Genomic DNA, 22293 nt, shown 5'->3' with positions numbered 1-22293 from the left:
TCAGTGGTTGGCCTCGTAGACGTAGAAGTCCCTAATGTGATGCCCTTGGCCCATTCACATCGCGGACGAGGCTATTTGTCAGCATCTTCCCCCAACGTTTCGTTGAAGGCCTTGAGAACTTGGTTCTCCTCCTTTGTGCCTTGGCCGCCGGGTTGGCCCGCAGCGAAGATAGCGGAGCCGGTGATGACAAGAACAAAAGCCACGAGGAACGGGGTCTTCTGCATGGTGAAGTTGTGAGGACTTTAGCAGTTGGTGGTGGGTTTGAAAGTGAGCACATGAGTACACCCTCTCAGCGTTCACGCTCAGGTTTCCCATCACCCATTCGTCGGCACCATCTACATGCACTTCCTCCAAGTGATCCGGTGCTTCATCCAATGCTCATGGTGTGTTTCAAGTACATCCACACACTGCCGCTTTTCGTGCCACTGGCGCCTTTCGTTCCCTGCATCTATTCGAAGCTCTTCTTACTCAAGCGGGATGTCGCTGCAGGATTCGCTAGAATGCGGCGTAAAGAGTATTCGATCGAGCCTTCGACTCTTCAGGCCTAACGGCTACGACTGAAGACCTCTCCACGACGTGTATATAGTGTAAATCTGAAAGGGGTTTTATTGTAGAGGTGGGGTGGGGGCCAATAAGGGATTGCACCGGCCACCCAGCCAATATTTTCCGTTAGGGTGCTATTGATAATATTGAGAATACGACTTGAGTTCGAGAGCCTTCTCGATTTTCTCTTGCTGGATCTGATATCGTCAGTATAGGACTTGGAAATTGGATGTTCAGAGCGTAGAGCACTAAAAGAAACGACTAGCTTATAATTCATTTTATGCAGTAAAAAAATACCTTCGAAGATTGTATGTGCTAGCACCAGTCTTCACAAAATAATTATGTATTGCAATACACTAACCATCCTCATATTATGGGGCGACAATAAGGGGTTGTCTTGGTCTCAGCCTAGATTAATCCTTACCAAAACTTAAGTTGCGATCTGTTTTACTTCACGCGTTTGTTAATACCACTTGTTTTTCTTGATCTTGTGGATTCTTACTCTAGGGAAACGCCCGACACCAGTGACAACATTACTAGCATGGAAATTGTGTTGTCACCAGCGACTATTAGTGTATTTTCAAAGAGCAGTTCTTTCACATCAAAACAAAGTTCTCTGTTCGCCATCTGTAGAGCAAGAGTTGAATATATGCCGTTTGATAAGAACAACTTCGGGATGGGGGTACCGAATTTGTTTTGTAGAGGGATACACCCACGTATAGTATACAGGATAGTATTAGCCAATCACAATTGTGTCTTCAGATTGACAGGGCTTGACTTGTTGAGGGATACATCAGTTTCAAGCCAGTAATTTTTGCACTCTCGGCCGCTCAGCGCGCGATCATTTCTGCAACGGCGCGGGCGCTACCAAGTCACCCTCGCCTGTCTGGAGGTCAAGGCAGGTGGAAAACGACGCGGGCCCTACCATTTTACACTGCTGCAATGAAGAAGGCTATGGTCGAGCACCTGAGACTACACTGCAATGTTTGTTTCGCTGAAGATACGTTCTTTCCGGGCCTACCTACAGAAAAGTATCAAGGGGGAAGAGTGGTGGTGGGGTGCTTCTGTCGGCGGCAGGAACAAACGCAAAGCTTGCTCTACTGAACTTCGATCTCAAGTTGGGGTGGTGGCGGCGAACAAGCTAATAAGTTGGGCTGTGTCGGCAGCCGCATTGGTGAGATTCGGCCTTGAGAGACTTGAGGTAGAGTGCTCAGTTTAGTAATTTTGATAAATACATCTGGGCGTCTGGTATTTTAGCTCCGGTAGGGTGTATCCCTCTACAAAACAAATTCGGTATTCAGTCGTAGGCAAATATATGTGACGAGAAGAAAACTTTTTTTGAAGGTAAACCTTAAAGTGCAGTAAAATGTCTGCATGCATGCAACGTCCTACGCTGCTTTCTTTGATATGAAAATATTTGTGCTACTTAGGTAGCTTAGTACAAGAAATCCCTGTCAGGGCATTCGGCCGCCAGACAAATGCAACGCTTACTTCGATTACAGAACAGTATACGCTCTCGACAACTTTTCTTTCTCACTCCTGAAACGTTTTTTTTGTTTTTTGGTGCTGTTTGGCTCCTAGTGTCACCGAGGGGAACAAAAGACGCCAGTACCTCGAAGACGGCAATAGATCTCGAGCGCTTAAACCTCTCGCGGTACTGTTGGGTCATTCAAGGTAGCGTCGGATCCTCCACAAGAAGTCGATGGTCGCAGCGAGTGGACCAAAGACAAACCGCCAGCGTGAACTGTGCTAACAGTGTCTAGCACCTCTCGCCTGGTCACTTTCAAATCCGCTTCCAACCACTCAAGTCCGCACCATGCAGAAGACTTCGTTCCTCGCCGCCCTCGTCCTCGCCATCACCGGCCCCGCCATCTTCGCAGCTGGCCAGGAATGGACCAAGGCGTCGCTCTTCCTGGGCCCGTCGGAGGACCTCACGGACAGCGTCATCTGCCTCAACGGCCAGTCAACCTGCCATGCTACGCGCAAGCTCGAGGGGGACGCCGAGGCCTAGGCCAACGCTATCGTCCTCAAGCCTCTCAACGAGACGTCGGGGGACAAGGAGATGGTCTGCATGGGGGCCCTCTGCTGTACTCATTGCTTGCCGATCCGAGCCCGCAGACTCGAGGAAGTTCTCGACGAGCACCGGCGCCTCCAAGTGACGGGCAAGAGCCAAGTCCAGGAGATCGCGTGCTTTGACCAACCCTGGGGACTGCAGTGCAACTAACCCTACTAACGCCCTGGGACGGCCACATCTCCAAAGCTCAGTGTCGGAGCCAAACCAAAGCCATCATTGATCCGTGTTGGGCGCGGTCAGAGCGCCATCACCAGACGACACTGCGCGCTGGCAGGATCCGATCCCGGTGCCTATCCAGGCACCGGTGCCGATGCCAATCTCGACGCTGAGCTCCTGGAGCAGAAGCCCAGCGAATGACCAAGCGAGGCGCGTGCATTGGAGGCAGCAGAGCAGCACTCGACAGCGGCAGTGGACGAGCGGCACGCGGCAGCAGCGAGGACTGGCAGGCGGCACGCAGCAGCACCGAGGACTGGCTGCCGGCAAGCAGCAGCAGCAGCTATTGGAGCAGCAGTAGCCCAGGAGTTGCTGCCCAAGGAGGTCGCTGGTAGGAACGATGTTTGTCAGGATGAACTCTAACTCTCAATCTCACTTCGCAGCTTACCTTACGAGCTCAACTTGCCATAATCCGTAAGCGTCCTACTTGGGTAGTTATTGAGCCTAAATAATGCCATCAGACGCTGTTTCTCCTGGACTTTCCGAAGTTATTTCCACTTTTTGTAGGATCGGAACTTCTTGGCGTACTCCAACAGCGGCTCCGCGTATTTCGTGCGGTCCACTTTCGTCTTGATCTGCTCCAAGGAGTATTTATCCCACTTCTTGAACATGTTGCGGTTGAACTTGTCGCTCTTCAGCATCTTTTGGATAATCGCTTCGGCGAAATCGTCCACGGCATTGGTAGCGGCAGTTTTACTCAAACCGAGCAGCTTTTTGAGCTTTTCAGCGAGGCTGGCGGCCCTTTCTTCGTCAGTTCTGAAGCTCCGCAGCAACCTTCTCTCGCTGTTGTCGCCCAATTCAGGGTGGCCTTGCTGGAATACGGGCGGAGACGTCGGTGCAGCAGCTCTGCTTGCGTGCAGGATGGCTAAAAGCAGCAGAACGAGAAAGCTTGAACGCATTCTGCTTGGACACGGCGAGTTGAGTTCTGTACTGTAGGCGAATTTGCGGAATGAGATGCGGAGTGAGTGACCAGCAAATTCTGACAACGTGGCGTGTGTGATCAGAGGCAGCTGTCGATCAACTACAGCGATGAGTCCATCAAAAGGTTTGATTCAAAACTGATCATGAGCTGTGTAGATACGGAAGGAAAAGGATGCAGCGCAATGCAGACAACACTGAAACCGACATTTTAGCATTCTATTTGCTCGACCGCTTCTTTTTTTCTGCAGCGGGGAAAACTATTTTGCTAGCAGTTGGGGACATGAGTTTGTTGCTTGTTGCTGTGATGTCACGCGTAGGTTTTAGCATTGCAATTGTGTTGGTGGCCTATTTCAGAGTTTCGCGTCCGAATAGTTAGTTCGTATTCTTGGCCAACCTCTTGTTTGACAACCACATTCTTTTTTCGTTCGAGTTGGTCGTGGACTGAGCAAGAAGCTTGGTTCATCGCCTTCACATCGGACGATCGATGACTCGTGACATCAACGCACCTCGCAGTCCCCCAAACAATAACCTCCAGACCGAGATGGAGCAGAACCACGCACAACCAAACTCAGTCAACCACCCGAAGCCTGCTAAAAAGCCCCCACGTGGGATTCATAGAGCCTCGAGTGCCGAACGTTCAACCTTGACAACAGCCCGAGACCAGTCGACCTCCACGGCCCCATTGCGGCGCCAATCGACCCGTAAAAGTTCCCTGGAGCGGACGAGAAGAAGAATCACGCGCCAGTTTAACGAGTGGAAGTCCGACCGCATGAATTTGGGGCGAAATTCAATCGAGAAGATGCTCGCGTTTGAAGAATATCACCGTGTGGCCAGCTACACGCGCGTATTCGCCGTTATCTTCCTAACTCCACTGCCAGGACTGTTGATCATTCTCCTGGTAGCTGCGATCCCGCTGAAAATACCCGTGTTAGGAGTGAAGGGCAACGCCGCGTTCTTCGTACAGTCGTTCCTCATCCACGTCGCCATGATCTTCAGTTTGCTGCTGTTCATCCGCTGCTCACTGGGCCTTCCCCTTGCAGTATATTCACATGGTCAAAGTGCGGTTATCTCAGTTATTGCAGCGGCACTGAACGAAGTTCTAATGATTGGAGTCGCGTTGATCTGGGAGTTCCCCATCCCATTCCGCGGAGTCATCGGCATCCCTCCGTTCTTGATCTTACTCGTATTACTGCACAGAGTTGTGCTGCGACTGAGACTGCGAGATGTCCGGATAGATAAGTGGATGTATCTGCAGCTCTTTTTCGCTCAGATCTCGATTCTGGTCATTTTCCAGGGCGTCGCTGTGCTCTTCGCACACTCGCCGGTGTGGGGACAAGCCGTGATCACTGTTGGTATCCCCCTCCTGCGTTTTGCACTCAAGCGAGTGATTTGGAGGCTTTCGAGTTGCCTGGAAGATATCAGCACGGACGTCGGGGTCTGCGTCATTGAGATTTTCGGCTCACTATTTCAGAATGTCTGTCTGCAAAATGCCCGATCTTTCGGCGTAAGCGTCAGGCCATAATTGAGACCCGTTTGTATCTGGAGCACAAATTTGTAGTGGACGGACGGCAGACCACACGAACCGCTGTCAAAATCCTCGAAGGAGCGCTTCACTTCGGCGTAGTGAACGCTGAGAAGCCGAATCGGTTGTCCAAGCAACGCCCAGATAGCACGGTCGTGGGTGTGACGCATACGGGCAGGTCCGTCATGGTTTCTCAACTGGGCGTGATCAGAAAGCCGAAACGAGTGTCGATCCATGGCAAGAACATGTCGAAGATCGCTGCCGCATCCGATAGAAGTGTCAACGCGGAGGCTATCGACCTGGACGACATCGTATCGGATGGAAACGATTCGAAACCAAACGACGATGAACCAGTAGCTCGACCCAACGTCTCACTTGAAGCATTTGCACCAAAGTTGTCAACCGTAATTGATGACGTCCAGATCTCCCATCGACACCACGCCAAGCTCTTGTCTCAAGCTCTGCGGCTTGTGTTTGCCTCGGAGGTGCTGGTGTTTGCCGAGTACGCTGAGTTTGCGTGCTCGGTACTTTACGGTTTGTACACAGCAGCGCTGTATCACCTCCCGTACGCTCGGTACAATTTATTTTTCATCGGACTATCGCAGCATCAGTTCCGAGCCTCAATCGCCAATTCATTCGCGTACGCAGCCTTTGAGGGTGTATCGATGGTGCTTTTCTTCCTGCTGGTTCGATCAAAGTACGGTCTCTCAACTTTTCATCAGTTGGCGTTTGTACTGGAAAAATACTGGATGACTGTGCAAGGGAAGATGGTGGGTAGTCTTTCGCTCATCTTTAATCTGAGCACCGTTCACCAAAGTAAGTTTTCTTTCGAAGGCTCTGCGCTGTCCAGGGATATTATCTGACTGTCGTGGGTATTGCCTCCAGGCATGGATCTATCTCTTACGTTCAACTGGGAGGGCATTCTTAATGGCACTATCGACGAATAGCTGTCCAGAAAACAATGAATTGATTGATTTTGGCTTCAATAGCTTCTGCATTATCCGCCCTAGGATCCGACGCATCAGGTTTCAGATGAGGTCGGATTGGGTCGATTTTGAGCCGCGGAAACTTTGTCGAATGTAAAGAAACAACAAAAAACTAAAGAAACCTATTTTTCGGGATCGTGTTGAAGCAGTTTACCGGCTTGATGTCCTCAGATCGGCAGACCTATTCACGTATTTTAATCGGCATTCGCTTGGCCACGGCTATTCTCGTTCTAAAAGAGATAAGAGCAATGGTGTCGGCCGAATATCGTCATCACGATTCGCCATAACTCGCTCTGAGCTTCACAGCCACGGAGTCGCGGACGTCTACACTGGCAGGACCACCTATTAAGGCGTCCAACTTTCTCCTCGCCGCGTCGAAAGAATGGCGACAACAAAGTCCACCGAAGCAGTTCCAGCGCGTCTGTCAACGATTAAAAAAAGCGGTGTCATCACGCGGGGAGGGCGTTTGCTTCGTCGCTATTACGACTGGAAGAACGTGCATCAGTATTTGGGGCGCTACTCCACGGATAAGCTCATTTCCTTCGAGGAATATCGGCAGACAACGCCAGTCAAACGCGTAGTCGCCATCATCGTGCTCACTCCGGTCCCTGGCCTTGTCATGATGCTGATGCTCGCAGCTATCCTTCTAAACAGTCCGCTGCTTGGGGTGACGAGGAACGCCACGTTCTTCATCCAGTCTGCGCTGTCGTACAGCGTCATGGCCTTCAGTCTGCTGCTCTTTATCCGCTGCTCCCTGCGACTGCCGCAGTCCTTCTACTCGCACCGACAGGCACTCTTTATCTTGGTCACCACCGCGTGTCTAAATGAACTCGTCATGCTCATTGTAGCGATGTACTGGAGATTCCCCACTCCCTTCTGAGATGTGCTGGGGATTCCGTCATTTATGGTATTTTTCGTCATTTCCCACAAACTGGTGCTGGGGCGAAGGTTGAGCCACTACAACCAGCAGATTCTTGGGTATCTCCCGCTGCTCTGCGCGCAGTCGTCCACTCTGATCATCTTCCAGGGCATCGCGATAGTCTTCGAGAACGTCCCGGACTGGGCGCAGGCGACGATCACCGCCTTGTTTCCCATGGTTCGGTCCGTGATCAAGCGAGTCATTTGGGGGTTCGCCTTCTGCCTCGAAGACATCAGCACCGACGTGACGTTGTGCGTGGTGGAGCTGTTCGGGTCGCTGTTCCAGAACATCTGCATCCAGAACGCGCGGTCGCCTGGAGTCACTGCATTAATCATCATCGTAGACTTCTTCCAGGCCGTTCTGGAGACGCGGATGTATCTGCGACACAAGTTCATCGTCGACGGACGCCAGTAAAGGAGGTCATAAAAGGAAGACCACTTCGAAGAGTTGACAGCGCCGGAGACTCGAGTCCTTTGAGGAAGGTATATTTGAGAATGAGAACACACTTGGAGCAGGGGCTCCGTACGGACATGGATAGGGGCATTCCCTTGGAGACGTGAGGCTAGATCTCTAACCTAGCTACACTTGTTGCCTGTCCTACTGCTGGACAGAATGAGCACTCGCAATGACACATATCACCTCATTGGTAACATATCACCGCTGAGTAATGCTTGCAAGGTTTTCCTACTTGCAACACTCCCCGTCAAGCATAACGTCGAAGGTGAAGCATGGTACTCGGGTACTTGGGAACTGCACTGTGGCAGAGTGGTAGCAAGATCGCAATCTTCCACTGGAGCTCGTACTCACTAGACATCATGAGAAAGCTGGGTTGATGAAGTCAACGGCTCGCAGCTCATTTGCTGCTCCTTGAAATGCATCGCTTGTAGACCGTAGCTGTTTCGATTCTTCCTTTGGCGCTGCGATATCAGAAACTTGTCCACGCGGTCTTGATGGTGCTGGCTCGGCATCGGGCTGCCCATCGGTTGATTCGGTGTTAGCCGAGGGTTTTTCACTGGTGGCTGGGGCTCTGTTCTTGAAGCTCCGCCGTTGGTATCCCTTGTCGGGATCTGAAGATGCCTTATCTTCGGATGGTTGCCTGGAGTCCAGGCCCTGGGCGCTACGGGTGCAACACGTCCTAGTCATCGCCTCCCGCAGAATTTCGTAGGCCGCAGGTTATCAATTGGTTCTGGGGTCGTCACTGATGGGCTGGTATTCGCTCCGCCGGGACTTGTTGTTCTTGCTTCCTTATCGGTATCGATGTCGGATAGCAAGCCTGGACGTTACGGGTGCAACACGCTATCGTCGTCACACGCCGTAGATTCTCGTACGTCGCAGGTAGTGAAGGTGTCACGAGTACTCGTCGGCACCAAGCTCGTAGTCCGCACTGCCGGAGTCGTATGACGAAACTTCTTCAGTAGTTGACGTAGGTTGGGCTCATAACCTAAAGGAGGTCATAAAAGGAAGACCACTTCGAAGAGTTGACAGCGCCGGAGACTCGAGTCCTTTGAGGAAGGTATATTTGAGAATGAGAACACACTTGGAGCAGGGGCTCCGTACGGACATGGATAGGGGCATTCCCTTGGAGACGTGAGGCTAGATCTCTAACCTAGCTACACTTGTTGCCTGTCCTACTGCTGGACAGAATGAGAACTCGCAATGACACATATCACCTCATTGGTAACATATCACCGCTGAGTAATGCTTGCAAGGTTTTCCTACTTGCAACATGATGGAAGGCTAGGAAGTCGACTGAAGAGCGCGGCGATGTAGGAGACTCAAGTTGTTTGTTGGTTAGCAGGTAAAAGTGAGAATGAGAAGGAACTAGAGCTAGGAGCTCGGACTACATGTAGGGCTATCCTCTTGGTCTCCTCTGTGGTGCTGTGAAGTAGTTGTAGCTGGCTGGAAGCCACGGTCGTACTCGTTGCCTGTCCTCTCAGCTGGATTGAAATGAGCATGCGCAGTAGATGTTTTTCCCGCGTGTGTACGTCCGTCGCTCTCGCTGGCCGCATATCACCGGAGTAATGCTTGCACGAATTTGATGTTGCAACACTCCCCCTCAAGCATGACTTGTGAGGCGAAGCATGCTGCACATTCGTCCGAAAATGATGCGATCGGTGGCTTTCGTGAAGATATCGGCAAGCTGCTGCTGAGTCGGGCAATATTCCACTTGAACTTTCTTGTTGGCGATTGCATCCCGGATGAAATGGTACTTGATGGGTAGGTGGCTGGTGCGCTGCGTAGTGACTGCGTTCTCCATCGATTTTATCGCTGACTGGTTATCTACGCGAAGTAGGATTTCATCGGTCTGCTGCATCAGCCCGAGCTCTTGAAGGAGTTGGTGAATCGCGATGCAGTCTTGAACAGCAGAGCACGCAGCGACATATTCCGCTTCCATAGTTGACAGGGCCACGGTAGTTTGCTTCCGCGACGACCACGAGATGGTCATGCCGTTGATCTGGAGAACTGAGCCGCTCGTTGACTTTGCACTTGACGAATCGCCAGCCCAGTTTGCGTCGGAGTAGATGATTGGCTGTAGTTTTGACGCGATGGCGTTCCCAAACTTGTAAAACAGCCCAACGTCGGTCGTACCACGCAGATACCGGAGAATCCGCTTTACCCCGTTCCAGTGCACCAATGCTGGGCACGAAACAAAATGAGAGAGGCAGTTGGTCGCAGTGGCGATGTCGGAACGCGTGCAGTTTGATATCCAGAGCAGGCTACCAATCGCTTCACGGTAGAGTGTGGTGTCAAGAAATGGGTCTCCGTTCTCCTCGAAGAAGCGATGGTTGACGTCCATAGGGGTCGAAGCTGCTTTGCACTGGTCCATCCCCATTTTGGCGAGCAGATCCGTAGTCTGCTGCTGGTGAATAGTGATCCCATCCGTAGAGTAACCAATCCAGATCCCGAGGCGCTTTTGAGCGTCGCCGAGGTCCTTGATATCAAATCGCTCGGTGAGTTTCGCCATCACTTGATCAGATAGGGTCGGGTTCTGGCTCACGATGAGGATGTCGTCCACGTAAAGCCCCAAAACACAGAGTGCGCCGCGTTGCCAAAGGAAGTAAAGACAGGGGTCCATGCGAGATCTCTGGAAACCCTGCGCTTGTAAGAACGAGTCGATGAGGTCGTTCCACAGCTTTCCGCTCTGCTTTAAGCCGTAAAGCCCTTTTAGGAGCAGCCACACGCGATGGTCGTTGGTGTTTTTGTTCCAGTGGGTGGCCTGAGGTAGATCGGCTTGTCCAGGGCTGACTTTAGGTACGCATTCGGCACGTCACCTTGGCGGAGCTTGACCTTCCAGATGGCAGCTAGCATCACAATGAACCGTAAGCTCGAGATCTTCAAAACGGGCGAGAATGTGGACTCGAAGTCGACGCCGTACCTCTGGGTAAACCGCGTACCACCAAGCGGGCTTTGAACCGCTCCAGCTCGCCGTTGCTGTTGAATTTCATCTTATAGACCCATTTGGACGTGACGATGTTGGCTCCGTCGGGTGCTTCGACCAGTTCCCAGGTGCCATTGGCGTCCAGCTCAGCAAGCTCCTTGTCCATGGCGGCTTTCCACTCGGCCCAATGCTTGCTCTGCTTTGCCTCTGCCACTGACTGGGGTTCCTTTTCACGGTCCGCGGCCTTAATTGTCATCATGGCGTACGCCGGCCCCGCAAAAGCGTCGATAAACGACTGTGGCAGCTCAAAGTCAGTGACTTCACTGTGCTCGCGCCTTCCAAAGACAAGTCGGAGGACTCCAGCGGGGATTGGCCGTCCGAAGTCGTCAGGAACTCCGGCTTCATCATTCTTCTTCACTTTGGTCGTTGCATTCTAGCGTGCCTTCTTGCTCTGTAGTTCGGACAGGAGTGTCAGTGCTGGTGGCGCTTGCGTCGAAGTGTTCGTCGAGAAGCTCACGGAGTACCTCTGCTGTAAGGGGGTTATGTATGTCCAGCTTGTCGATGTTTTGGAGGTCGGGGTAGGTGATGATCCGCTTGGTTCTTGGAAGCAGGAGCCGGTAGCCTTTTTGGGTGGTCGAGATGCCAAGCACAATAGCTTTTTCAGCACGTTTCGGCAGGCTTCGGCCGGACTTTCGAGGCACGAATACCGTGCACTTAGACCCAAACTTGAGGATGTGGGAGACGCGAGGGTGTTTTCCGGTCAGCACATCGACCGGAGACTTGTAGTCGGCGTTTGCTCTGGTTGGGGCCCTATTGCGGATATAGGAGGCGTAAAGCACAGCATCTCCCCAGTAGCGTTGAGGCAGCGGCGACGCCCAGAGTATGGCACGTGCGGAGTTCATCAAAGTCCTGTGGAAGCGCTCAGCTTTCCCATTGGACGCGGACGTGTCCGGGTGCGTGGTCTGCAGCCGGATCCCATTCCGAGCGGCATATTCTTTAAACAGCGAGTTCAACAACTCTCCCCCGCCATCGGTACGAAGGACCTTGATCTTGAGGTCGTACTGCCGCTGGAACTCATTTGCAAAGAGTAAAAATTTGTCGAATGTCTCGTCCTTTGTGTGCAGCAGGAAGGCTTGGTTGTAGTTAGACGCATGATCCACGATGGTTAGTACATGACGATGGCCGTTGCGATCGGGCTTCAGGTCCACCTTCAAGTCCATGCATATCACCGCGCCGAGTTCATCCGTGGGAGCCGAGTCCGAGGTATCCTGGGTGGGCTGCGCGCTCCGAAACTGCTTGCCCTCCGCGCAGGCCACGCAAAAGGTGATCTTCTTGTTTGCAAGCTCGACGCCATTGGCCAGGTTGTTGTTCACCATTCGCAGCAAGTCCCGGAAGTTCACGTGTCCGAGTCTCTCGTGCCACTGCTGCAGCGAGTCCTTCTTCACGTTGACGAAGAGTGCCTGCGCGTCAGAGCCGAGAGCGCCCATCGTAGTCGCGTTAACGACCCAGAGACCTCCTTGCTCGATGGCTTCACCGACGGCGGTCCCGTCCGGCGAGAGAAATGTACACGTCTCTGCAAACATGAAACGGAGTCCTCGGGACCGGAGCTGCGACAGCGACAGTAGATTTCGCGCGACTTGCTCACAGTAGTACACATTTGTAAGTTGAATGCTGCGCTTGATCACGCCGACTGAAATCTGGAGTAGACAGCTCCCCTTGAGAGAAGACACAATTGTTTTAGAGTTCGCGACCTTGATAGTCAATTTCGCAGGCTCCACACCAAATGACAGATTTCGGTCGGTGCACAAGTGGTGCGTTGCACCAGAGTCGAGGATCCACTCGGCAGTTGGGAGCGGCCGGCCATTCGGGCTGGTCGAGGCTGCAAGTCACAAGTGGCCTTCTTCAGCATTGTTGCAGACAGTGTCGGCGTTCGTGGTAGTAGCGCTGTGAGCTTGACCTTGGCGTTTCACCGCAGCCTCCACCTTCTTCAGCTCTGGGCATGCCGGTCCGCGGTGGCCTTCCTCGTCACAGACATACACACTAGCTTGCCAGCGGGCTTTGCCGACGCGGCATGAGCTTGGCCATTGTTGTTACGCGAGTTCTGTCTGTAGTGGCTGGCTCCGCGCGGCTGGTTCTGTTGGTGGTGCCCATCATTCCGTTTCTTATCCGGCTGCTCGGAGGAGGATTGAGCTCGCGCTGGCTGGCCACGCTTCCGCCCGTCACCGCGTAGGTCCACTAAGAGGGACAGGATGCGATCAGCTTCCAACAGGTAATTGAGGTTGGAGCGGTCGATTTGGGCGGTTAGGGTATTGGATAGTTCCGGACAAGCGTGTACACAGAACGTTTCCAAGAGTAACAGACTGTGATCGCCTGTCATGAGACGGTTCACATACTTCAAGTAGTCCAGGAATTCGGTCCACGAGTCTTGTGGACGCTTGGAGGACGTCAAGCGCTTGTACAGTTGCACTTGGTTCAACTTGCACCCTAACTCAGCACAGAGCTTAGCCTTGAAGTCGATGTAGTTGAAGTCCGCCTTTTCTACGCGCCACTGCGTCACGTTTGAGTGGAAGAATCGCGCGGCTTTGTCCTCCAAGAAGTTAACCAGCACAGACGCCTTGATCTGTGAGGTCCAAATCGAGTGGTTGAGGAGCGACTCGGTGGAGATCGCTTGCTCGTATTCAAGGATAAAATCCTCAAACCCGGAACCGAGGCCAGGGTACACCTCGTTCCCGCCAAATTTGCGGCACAGCACGTCCTTTATTTTGGGTGTCGTGCGTGTAGGTGCCTCTGTCCAGGTGGCGCTGCAGTCGCACCGGCTCTGAACGCTTCCAGCTTGGATTTGAGCTGGGAGATTTCGGTATACAGCTCAGGCGTGGCCTTGGCATGGGCCCTGAGCTCAGCTAGCTCCGCCTGGAGCCTCGGCTGCGCAGCCGCTTGTCGGCTCATCATCTGAGCAAAGTCCGCCCTTAGTTTCTCGAGGTCGGCGGCCACACGAGATGCTGCAGCGGCTTGCTGGTGCAGTTTGGCGACTTCTGCTAGCAGGTACGCGACCTCAGCACTCACTTGGTCGCTTGGCGGCTCCGGTTTCACTGGGGTTTCAAAGGCAGCCTCCTCCAGCTCTTGCTGAAGGTTCCGCTGGATGGGGCGCTTCATCTCATCGTCCGGATTCATATCTCCGGATGGGTAGCCTGGACGCTTGTACGACTGCAACAGGTTGAAGTTGTCACACGTCGCAGATTCTCACACGTCGCAGGAATCAGGTATCAGGTAACAAGGGTATCAGGAAACACAGGTATTTGGTTTCAGGGGCGATAGTCTTCAGTACAGCCGGGTCGTAGGACTTGTTCACTCTTTAGTGCGAGTCGTGTCTTGGGCTCATAACCTGATGGAAGGCTAGGAAGTCGACTGAAGAGCGCGGCGATGTAGGAGACTCAAGTTGTTTGTTGGTTAGCAGGTAAAAGTGAGAATGAGAAGGAACTAGAGCTAGGAGCTCGGACTACATGTAGGGCTATCGTCTTGGTCTCGTCTGTGGTGCTGTGAAGTAGTTGTAGCTGGCTGGAAGCCACGGTCGTACTCGTTGCCTGTCCTCTCAGCTGGATTGAAATGAGCATGCGCAGTAGATGTTTTTCCCGCGTGTGTACGTCCGTCGCTCTCGCTGGCCGCATATCACCGGAGTAATGCTTGCACGAATTTGATGTTGCAACAGCCAGGCCACTCTAACTGCCGCCAAGATTATTGAAAGTGGTCGAGCCGATTGCACTTCCACTCCGAGAGAAGCGCGGAACTTGGAGAAGTTGGGACGCAGTGAGGAGGTCGAGGAGGCCTCGATGCTGAGAGGCCGCTCGGTCATGATGTACTCGGCCAATGCGTGGACCAGATTCTCCAAAAGTGTTGGGTCTAGAAACTACCGCAGGACGTCCTCCAAGATCGCGTGTCTGTCATCAGATACAGACGCGCTTAGCCTGGCTTCTATTCAGTCGCTCCCGTTCTCAGCCCCAAATGCGGTACCAGCTTCGACGCCGAAACTTTCGATCGACAATATCGAAATCTCACACCGAGAGCACGCCAAGTTGCTGTCTCAAACTCTGCAGCTGGTGTTTGCTTCGGAAGTTTTGGTGTTTGCCGAGTACTCGGAGTTCGTGTGCGCTGTCGTCTATGGCGTTTACACGCTCTCGCTGTACCACACGCCGTACGCCAAGTACAATTTGTCGTTCATTGGCCTGTCGGAGGGGTGTTTCTGGGCGTCATTGACGAATTCTGCTGTGTACTCGGTCTTTGAGGGATTCACGCTGTTGTTTCTGTTCATTCTCGCCCGAGCCAAGTACGGCTTCTCCACCTTCTACCAACTCGCGTTCGTGCTGGAGAAATACTGGATGGGGGTCCAAGGGAAGGTGATCGGCAGTCTTTCGCTCATATTCATCCTCAACACTGTGCACCACGGCACGTTTGTTAGCTTAGCAGCTGCGTTTGATATATTTTGGTGACTAACAACATGTCTCTCCCATCAATTTGCAGGCATGGATTTATCGCTACATTTCGACTGGCAGAAGGTTCTTGACGGAACAGCTATGTGATATGCAATAGACTTGTTGCTCTGCACTGTAAAATTTGAAGTATTTTGTAAAATTGCTTGCAGTTCGACCGGCAAAAGCTCGAATCCCCAATGTAGATTTGTAAGAGCATTTTGAGGCTTCCCCCCACACCAATTGGTAGGCAATCCTCCGTGGACAAGACGAGAACGATCGCGTTTTCATATTTTTAGTTGATAAGTTCTTGTCCACTATCTGGGCATTTGAGCGATTCCTACCACTCTGACACGACCAGCCCCATTAAAAAATCACACTCGCTCACCCAAGGTCCGCCTGCACTGTTGCGAAACACAGCCACGACGATGCAAGCTTCGAACACTCCAGGGGAGACCGCATCTCAATTGAACCAGCCGGAAGAGGAGACGCCCAAGTTGACTACCGATGTTGCGAACATTCAAAATCCAGACGCTGCAACAGGTCGGAGGAAAAGCAGCACTGCGTCCATGGCGAGGGGTCAAGTGCGACGTCCGTCCATCCGCAAGAGCCCTTCCCACCGGGGAGCAAGGCGAATATTACGCCGCTACCACGACTGGAAGACCGAGCACATGTACTTGGGCCGATACTCCGTCGAGAAAATGCTCGCGTTCGAAGAATACCAGCAAGTTGCGACTCCAGGACGCGTGTTCGCCGTCATCGCTCTCACGCCACTGCCTGGTCTTCTCATCATGATCCTGCTGGCAGCTATTCCGCTGCAAAGCCCCCTTCTTGGACTGACGGGGAACCCTGGCTTCTTCGTGCAGTCGTGGCTCGCCTACACGACCATGACTCTGGCGCTGATGTTCTTCATCCGAGCCTCTCTCATGTTGCCCAACTCTGCCTACTCCCACAAGCAGTGCGTTATCGTCGCGTTCCTCACTGCGGGCTTAAACGAGCTGGCGATGCTCGTCTTGGGCGCGTTGTGGAGGTTCCCCATCCTGTTCCGTTGCCTTCTAGGCATTCCGACGTACGCTATGAGCCTGCTCTTCTTCCACCGCGTGGTGATCGGCAGGAAGTGGCTGTATTATCGAGACGAGATCGTCGAGTACCTCCCGCTCTTCTGCGCCCAGGCATCCACGCTCTTCTGCGCCCAGGCATCCACGCTCTTCATCTTCGAAGGTGTGACTCTGGTCTTCGCGCACGTCCCCGCGCACGTGCAAGCTGTGATCACCGTCGCGTTCCCCGTCCTGCGCGCTGTGATCAAGCGCTTCATCTGGCGCTTCTCCCGCTGCCTCGAAGACATCAGCCTGGACGTAACACTGTGCGTCGTGGAAATCTTCGGGTCGCTCTTCCAGAACGCGTGTCTTCAGAGCGCACGGTTACCGGTAATCGGTGGCCTCATGATCGTCGTAGACTTCGTCCAGGCCGTGGTGGAAGTCAAGATGTACGTGGCGCACAAGTTCGTCGTCGACGGGCGCCAGACCACAAAGACGGCAGTCAGCATCATCGAAGAAGCGCTGTTCCCGGGGGCTCTCAGCTCCAGTAAAGCGCGCGGTCTCGCCAAACTCGACCCGAAGCAAGCGGTTATGGGCGTCTCCCGCAAAGGTAGCTCCGTGCTGCTGAACCCGTCCGACGTCTTCGCCAAGCCCGAGAAACTCAACGTTAACAACTCCAGAAGGATGTCCAGGATCGCGTGTCTGACCAACGGCTCGCAGAACATGCTGGACCTCGACACGATCGAGCCCGACTTAACCGCCAAATCCACTCGTGAACAAGCTGCACCCCCAGAAGCCAAGCGGCTCCACACGACGACGATCGATGATGTTGACATCTCCCACCGTCAGCACGCCAAGCTGCTCTCGCAAGCCCTGCAGCTTGTGTTCGCGTCTGAAGTACTGGTCTTCGCTGAATACGCGGAGTTCGTGTGCACCGTCCTCTATGGGATCTATACGCTGGTGCTGTATCACATGCCGTACGCCAAGTACAACCCGAACTTCATCGGACTGTCCGAGGAGAGCTTCTGGCAGGCGGCGACGAACTGCGCCGTGTACGCCGCCTTTGAAGGGTTCACGCTAGCGTTTCCGTTCATCCTAGTGCGTGCCAAGTACGGGCTCTCGACCTTTTACCAGCTCGCGTTTGTGCTGGAGAAGTACTGGATGAGCGTACAGGGGAAGCTGGTCGGCAGCCTCGCGCTCATCTTTATCCTCAATACCGTGCACCAAGGTAAGCAAAGGCTAGAAATGCCGTCTTTTGCTGTATCATGAGCTCACAGGCTCGTTTGCTTCCGTTGTGCTGAAGGAATGGACGTGTCCCTCGAGTTTGACTGGCAAAAGGTGCTGGACGGAACGGCCGTCCCATGACGAGCCTTGCAACAACTAGCACTTCACTAAGAACATACCGGTAACATGATCTGCGCAGCGAGAAAGAGAAGACTTTCTGTCCAGTGAAGCGAACAAACTTCGGGCGAGACCAGCGTCAAAGTATCAGTCTCAAGACGCTTGGCACGAAGGCGTCAAATAAGTGTCTTGAGGCAACTTTGCAGCAGCTGCCGCGGCTCAAACTCCTCCTCTCCCGCCTCTTTTCTTTCTCTTCGGTCGGATTGGTGTCTCGGCCGTATAACGCCACCAACCGTCCGTGGGAATTATGAGTAGAACGCACACGCTACTTACCAATACTTCGTGGAAAAAATTGACAAAGCGTACCAAAGGTAACGTATACTTCTAAAAAAGGGTTATTAATTTTAAAATATATTTGCGGACCAATTTAAAAAATGTTTTTACAATTAATAATCTTTTTTATGTATACGTTACCTTTGGTACGCTTTGTCAAAATTTTCCCCACTTAGCCCAGTCTGTGAGACAAATGGAAGGACCAAAAGTTAGGCGCCTGTATTAATAGCTACTTGAGTATTGAGTTATTGTGAACCGCGGTTGAAATGTTCACGCCTTATTAGCTAACATATTTATCTTAATCGGATTTGAATTGCCGTACATAAGGGTATAAACTAGCTACAAAGCGAAATCGGTTAGCAAATAGGAGTGTGTAATCCTGCTTGGACAAGCTAGCGAGACTCGACTCTGTCTAATTTAGTGACGGCGGCTAAGAGCTACCGAGACGCCTTTGGGCTAATATAGCCCGAAGTTTGGAGTCGTTCATGCCTGGTAAGGCTCCGACCAAGTTGACTATGTAGTGCACCACCTCTAAATGCTTTGACACCTTCCATATTGCACTCTACAAAGCTGGTGACTTATACGTCGGCACCTACAGAGCTATAATTATTTAAGGCAAGTTGCCACTTTAGTAACGAATTAGCAGTTTAGTAGAGTGTCACATTGACCAATTAACATACAGTATTTCGCGTATAGCTTCCATGATTGGTTGATAATATAATTATTTAAGGCGCAAGGGAGCAAACAGCTGGTATTTCAATGCAAAATCCCTAATTAAATCTCTACTAAACTGGCACAACCTCGAAGTCGAGATACCTTCGTAGCTTGCGTTAAATGTGCTGAATAATGTATGGATTTAGTTAACTGGTATTGTCTCTGATTGCTGAAATCTTGAGCTACAATTTCATACCTCCTTGCGGTCAATATTGCAAACAGGGGCGGTTGGCTAAAAGTACTTTTTCTGTGGACCACATATGTGAAGCCTCGAATTTATCCCTATTGGAATTCTCGTACTACAGAGCAGCACTACCAGGATAAATATGACATCGAAATTTAAATTAGCCAGACCCTTGACCGATTTACTATCCGATTAGACATTCGGGGTGCCGATTACAATTTTTTCAAAATAGATCACAGCTGGTCCTAGGATTACGCGGTACGTATTAAAATACGTACCGCGTAATCCTAGGACCAGCTGGGATCTACCTGTGATCGGCTTGTGCTAACTGTATAAATTGCGGTATCAATGTTCCAGGTATAAGCGCCTTAGAAGTACGCTATCCGATACAAGAAGTATTGAGAGAGCTTCATCTATTGTGAAAACCGATTAGAATGTCTTGTCGGGTTGTTAATCCGCCGATTTAGTGGCTTAATATGACCGACGACCACCGATTTGATAAATTCGACCTCCTAATTAGACGGGGGTACCTCGATTTGTACTCAAGATTAAAACCAAGGACGATACAGAGTCAGAGCATATGAGTCGGATTTGCATTTGCTAATCGGCCGATTAAGCCAGAGCCGGCTGATTTGCTTGCTATTCAGACGGAATGTCCGATGTGCAACCAGCATTCGCTCCTTGTAGGCTAAAACAGCCGCCAGACAACAATTGCTGCAGTCGCTCTTGGCTAGGTAGTCAAGGCTACAACACTAACATCAGAACTAAGCAAGAAAAGCCGCACCCTATAATACATGAAGCGGAGATATCCAGGCGACGCGGTGTTGCCGCTGGACTTGGCGAGTCTCCGGCCGAAGTTCATGCATGCTGATCGAAATTGCTAGGCTGAACATAATTATGAGACCGATGAACGATTTATACTCCGATTATAATTGAGACATCCCCGATTTAGCAGACTCCAAACACTCTGTTAGTGGCGCTTTACTAGCAGGACAAACTAATCGGTTTTCACAATAATGACTACGATACCTAATACAGACTTGGTCTGCAAATTCCATCAAGTACAGCAGGTTTCTCACCAGTACAGTCCCTTCCTGCTAACAACGATGCTTATCTCTGAGTGGTACCGCACGATAGCGTGAAGCATGCGCTTGTAGCGTAATGCACAGAACCGGTAAGATCTTCATCGGCGGGCTGGAAAGATGTGACACCCTCTGAGAGTGCCCTGATTATCGAATTCGACCCCTAGAGCTCAAGCACCTAGAATCCAAGCAAAAACACTCATGTGTCTAGGCCACGTGTTGCTGCTGGTTGCAGTCATTCTCGTGGTGCACTGCCATGCTGCCTTTGGCCTTGCGGAACTGGATAACGCGAGCCCGACACACCAAGAGGATGCAGTGCCGTCTGAAAGCCAGAGTCGGAGGCATTTGCGGAGTTACAAGAAGGCAGGATGAAGACCGCGCCTTCGACTTCAAGAAACGGCTTGACTACAAGAAGCTGCTTGGGTTTAGAGATGTCCCCAAGGACTTTGCGAACGGTGTCCTCAGCGCGTACTCCAAGGCGACGCTCAAGGAAATGGTGAAGAACCATCAATTCAGGGATGTTATGTTCAAGCAGTGGGACAAAATCAAGTTGGACAGGCTGGTGCAGATAATTGGACCGAAGACTCTGAAGAACAAACGCATTGCGGAAATGTTTGTGGGTTACAGATACAACCACCGAATCTACAAGTGGCCTGTGTCGCGGTAATCGGACTGGGTTGTTCAGACCGCCTCCGATCTCGGTGGTTTTGCTGCAAAAGTCTACAAGATATAGGCATTGATTCCCAGTTTTAATAGGCAATCCGGAGCGTTGCTCCGGGAGGGTACTCAGGTCGACATAGAATAGTTTCATGGACGATGATAACGGATAATAATGGAGTAAATCCCAAAGTTATATTATTTTTAATCCTTAAAAGCACTAGATACCAGCCCAACTCTCTAGTTGATTCTAACGTGGGTATCTACTGTGCCTGCTTCGCAGCCGCAGCATCTGCCCCGGAATGCGTAATTGAACAAATAGTTGCGCACATCGAAGTGTACTGGTACAGAAATGATGTTTGAGCCAAACCTTTGTGAGGCTGGTAACCAGCAAGCCGCGCTCTTCTTTATCGTGGTGGGTTCTCAGGAACCGAAAGCCCCCAATTGAGGTTGCCTGGTCTAATTAGGCCATCGGTGACATAACACCCTGGTCATTAAGAAAGAGAGACCCAGTTAGGTACCCGGTTTTGGAAAGCTACAAAAATTTTCTGCCGGCTCAGCACAGCTCTTCGACCTGTGAATAGGTCGCTCCGGGAGAGTACACAGGTCGAATTAATCGAAAGTTGACCTCTGTAACTGGTATTTACCAGCAATAATGGCTCGACCTCAGTGAAACATGTTCAAATCGCAAGTTAGTCTTGTATGCGAACCCGACTTGGAGCCATTTCTGTTAATAAGGCTTCAGAAATTAATTGATGAACATTACAGTAGCACGATAACGTTGCTGGCAAGAATGAATAGTTGCTAAATAAATCGTTTGCTGACAGTCGACTAAGTCGAGTATTTTGGGTGTTGAACTCAGGGCTTCGCATTAAGTGGTAATACTCAATACGGTATTAATACAGCACCCCATGCCTACTGTATTGCTACTGGGTGCACCACTATCTGGCTTATGTATTAGCTGCATTACTATAGTCGTAGTTTGTATTATTACGGTCGTAATACAGACGGGGCCATGTCTACCAGAACATAGAGTGGCCGGAAATGGCATTGAATCCCAACACTTTAGCATGCAATGGGCTTGAACAGGACTCCTGCTGTCCACCGAGATATCGAACCACCGAAACGCGCTCCATCCTATACTTTCATTCATTATAGTTCTCTACGAAATGCACACGACTCTACAGTAGACTACACAACAGTATAACAGCAAACTACAAAGCAGCATCCATCTACTTCCAACTCCGCCGACTTGATTCCGAGATCAATCGTATCCGATCAGTTCTCAATTCGTACTTACTAGCTGTGAATCGCACTTATGTGGATACTATAGTTTATCCTAGTAAATCTTTGGGAGCTCATTAGACTACTGCTGTATCTACTACTATAGTACTGTATTACTACACACCCTGTCTATTTCTGTGCAGCATGCTACTATAATAATGCACACCATTCATCCGTATTACCTGTGGTGGTACAGCTCAAAAGGTGGTTAATGCGAAGCCCTGGTTGAACTACATCAAGAAGATACTGAGGACGACTAGTGTCTCATTTTGGCCTGGAAACTGGAAACTTAGAGAGAGAGAGAGAGAGAGAGAGCTATTGCAGATCGTCAAAAGCACGCAGATTTTTGGTAGCTCACTGTTCGAAACCATTCCTGAGGTTTCACATGATGATAGGCTTCAGCTGGCACAGCTGTATACGTAATTGATATATTGGTACATCGAAGCTTAACCGGAAGCTAAGGATACTCAAGTTGAAGTGCACCCTGGATAGATACCGATATTCGCAGATAGATTCACAAAGTGATGTATGTAGTCCAAAACAATTTTACACGGAAAGAGATGTGCTCATTCCCCCAACAGGGCTGAAGCACGCAACCCTGCTGCTATAAATTTTGATGCCATTATCATATTGAATGGGGC

General features: G+C 51.3%; 12 protein-coding genes across 12 annotated transcripts; 7 read left to right on the top strand and 5 right to left on the bottom strand.

The window, feature by feature from the left end:
* Positions 1-224, bottom strand: PHYSODRAFT_327648 (hypothetical protein; the record flags this gene model as incomplete). The annotated part of the gene is made up of 2 exons (XM_009523801.1): positions 1-31; positions 97-224. 2 exons carry the CDS (start codon positions 222-224, stop codon positions 1-3), a joined length of 159 nt encoding a protein of 52 aa, XP_009522096.1.
* A 2135-nt stretch (positions 225-2359) lies between these two features.
* Positions 2360-3131, top strand: PHYSODRAFT_327647 (hypothetical protein; the record flags this gene model as incomplete). Its single annotated transcript, XM_009523800.1, has 3 exons — positions 2360-2485; positions 2555-2757; positions 2858-3131. The coding sequence occupies 3 exons, from the start codon at positions 2360-2362 to the stop codon at positions 3129-3131; spliced, it is 603 nt and encodes a 200-aa protein (XP_009522095.1).
* Positions 3132-3318: 187 nt separating this feature from the next.
* Positions 3319-3729, bottom strand: PHYSODRAFT_285270 (hypothetical protein; the record flags this gene model as incomplete). The annotated part of the gene is made up of 1 exon (XM_009523799.1): positions 3319-3729. The coding sequence occupies one exon, from the start codon at positions 3727-3729 to the stop codon at positions 3319-3321; it is 411 nt and encodes a 136-aa protein (XP_009522094.1).
* A 791-nt stretch (positions 3730-4520) lies between these two features.
* Positions 4521-5273, top strand: PHYSODRAFT_495052 (hypothetical protein; the record flags this gene model as incomplete). Its single annotated transcript, XM_009523798.1, has 1 exon — positions 4521-5273. One exon carries the CDS (start codon positions 4521-4523, stop codon positions 5271-5273), a length of 753 nt encoding a protein of 250 aa, XP_009522093.1.
* Positions 5274-5722: 449 nt separating this feature from the next.
* PHYSODRAFT_429777 (hypothetical protein) lies at positions 5723-6085 on the top strand (the record flags this gene model as incomplete). The annotated part of the gene is made up of 1 exon (XM_009523797.1): positions 5723-6085. A coding segment is annotated over one exon (363 nt), but the record flags the coding sequence as incomplete, so codon positions are not given.
* Positions 6086-6641: 556 nt separating this feature from the next.
* On the top strand, positions 6642-7139 carry PHYSODRAFT_297960 (hypothetical protein; the record flags this gene model as incomplete). Its single annotated transcript, XM_009523796.1, has 1 exon — positions 6642-7139. One exon carries the CDS (start codon positions 6642-6644, stop codon positions 7137-7139), a length of 498 nt encoding a protein of 165 aa, XP_009522091.1.
* Positions 7140-11573: 4434 nt separating this feature from the next.
* PHYSODRAFT_434344 (hypothetical protein) lies at positions 11574-12404 on the bottom strand (the record flags this gene model as incomplete). The annotated part of the gene is made up of 2 exons (XM_009523795.1): positions 11574-11689; positions 12203-12404. Coding segments are annotated over 2 exons (318 nt in total), but the record flags the coding sequence as incomplete, so codon positions are not given.
* Positions 12405-12775: 371 nt separating this feature from the next.
* PHYSODRAFT_464921 (hypothetical protein) lies at positions 12776-13339 on the bottom strand (the record flags this gene model as incomplete). The annotated part of the gene is made up of 1 exon (XM_009523794.1): positions 12776-13339. A coding segment is annotated over one exon (564 nt), but the record flags the coding sequence as incomplete, so codon positions are not given.
* A 14-nt stretch (positions 13340-13353) lies between these two features.
* PHYSODRAFT_447314 (hypothetical protein) lies at positions 13354-13539 on the bottom strand (the record flags this gene model as incomplete). Its single annotated transcript, XM_009523793.1, has 1 exon — positions 13354-13539. A coding segment is annotated over one exon (186 nt), but the record flags the coding sequence as incomplete, so codon positions are not given.
* An 845-nt stretch (positions 13540-14384) lies between these two features.
* PHYSODRAFT_327643 (hypothetical protein) lies at positions 14385-15041 on the top strand (the record flags this gene model as incomplete). Its single annotated transcript, XM_009523792.1, has 1 exon — positions 14385-15041. One exon carries the CDS (start codon positions 14385-14387, stop codon positions 15039-15041), a length of 657 nt encoding a protein of 218 aa, XP_009522087.1.
* Positions 15042-16939: 1898 nt separating this feature from the next.
* On the top strand, positions 16940-17287 carry PHYSODRAFT_422238 (hypothetical protein; the record flags this gene model as incomplete). The annotated part of the gene is made up of 1 exon (XM_009523791.1): positions 16940-17287. A coding segment is annotated over one exon (348 nt), but the record flags the coding sequence as incomplete, so codon positions are not given.
* Positions 17288-20021: 2734 nt separating this feature from the next.
* PHYSODRAFT_327641 (hypothetical protein) lies at positions 20022-20378 on the top strand (the record flags this gene model as incomplete). Its single annotated transcript, XM_009523790.1, has 1 exon — positions 20022-20378. The coding sequence occupies one exon, from the start codon at positions 20022-20024 to the stop codon at positions 20376-20378; it is 357 nt and encodes a 118-aa protein (XP_009522085.1).
* Between the last annotated feature and the right edge of the window lie 1915 nt (positions 20379-22293).

Source organism: Phytophthora sojae (genome assembly GCF_000149755.1).
Source record: "Phytophthora sojae unplaced genomic scaffold PHYSOscaffold_3, whole genome shotgun sequence".
Classification (NCBI taxonomy): domain Eukaryota; phylum Oomycota; class Peronosporomycetes; order Peronosporales; family Peronosporaceae; genus Phytophthora; species Phytophthora sojae.
The sequence above is the reverse complement of the archived record's forward strand: the minus strand, read 5'-3'. Positions and strand labels throughout refer to the sequence as shown.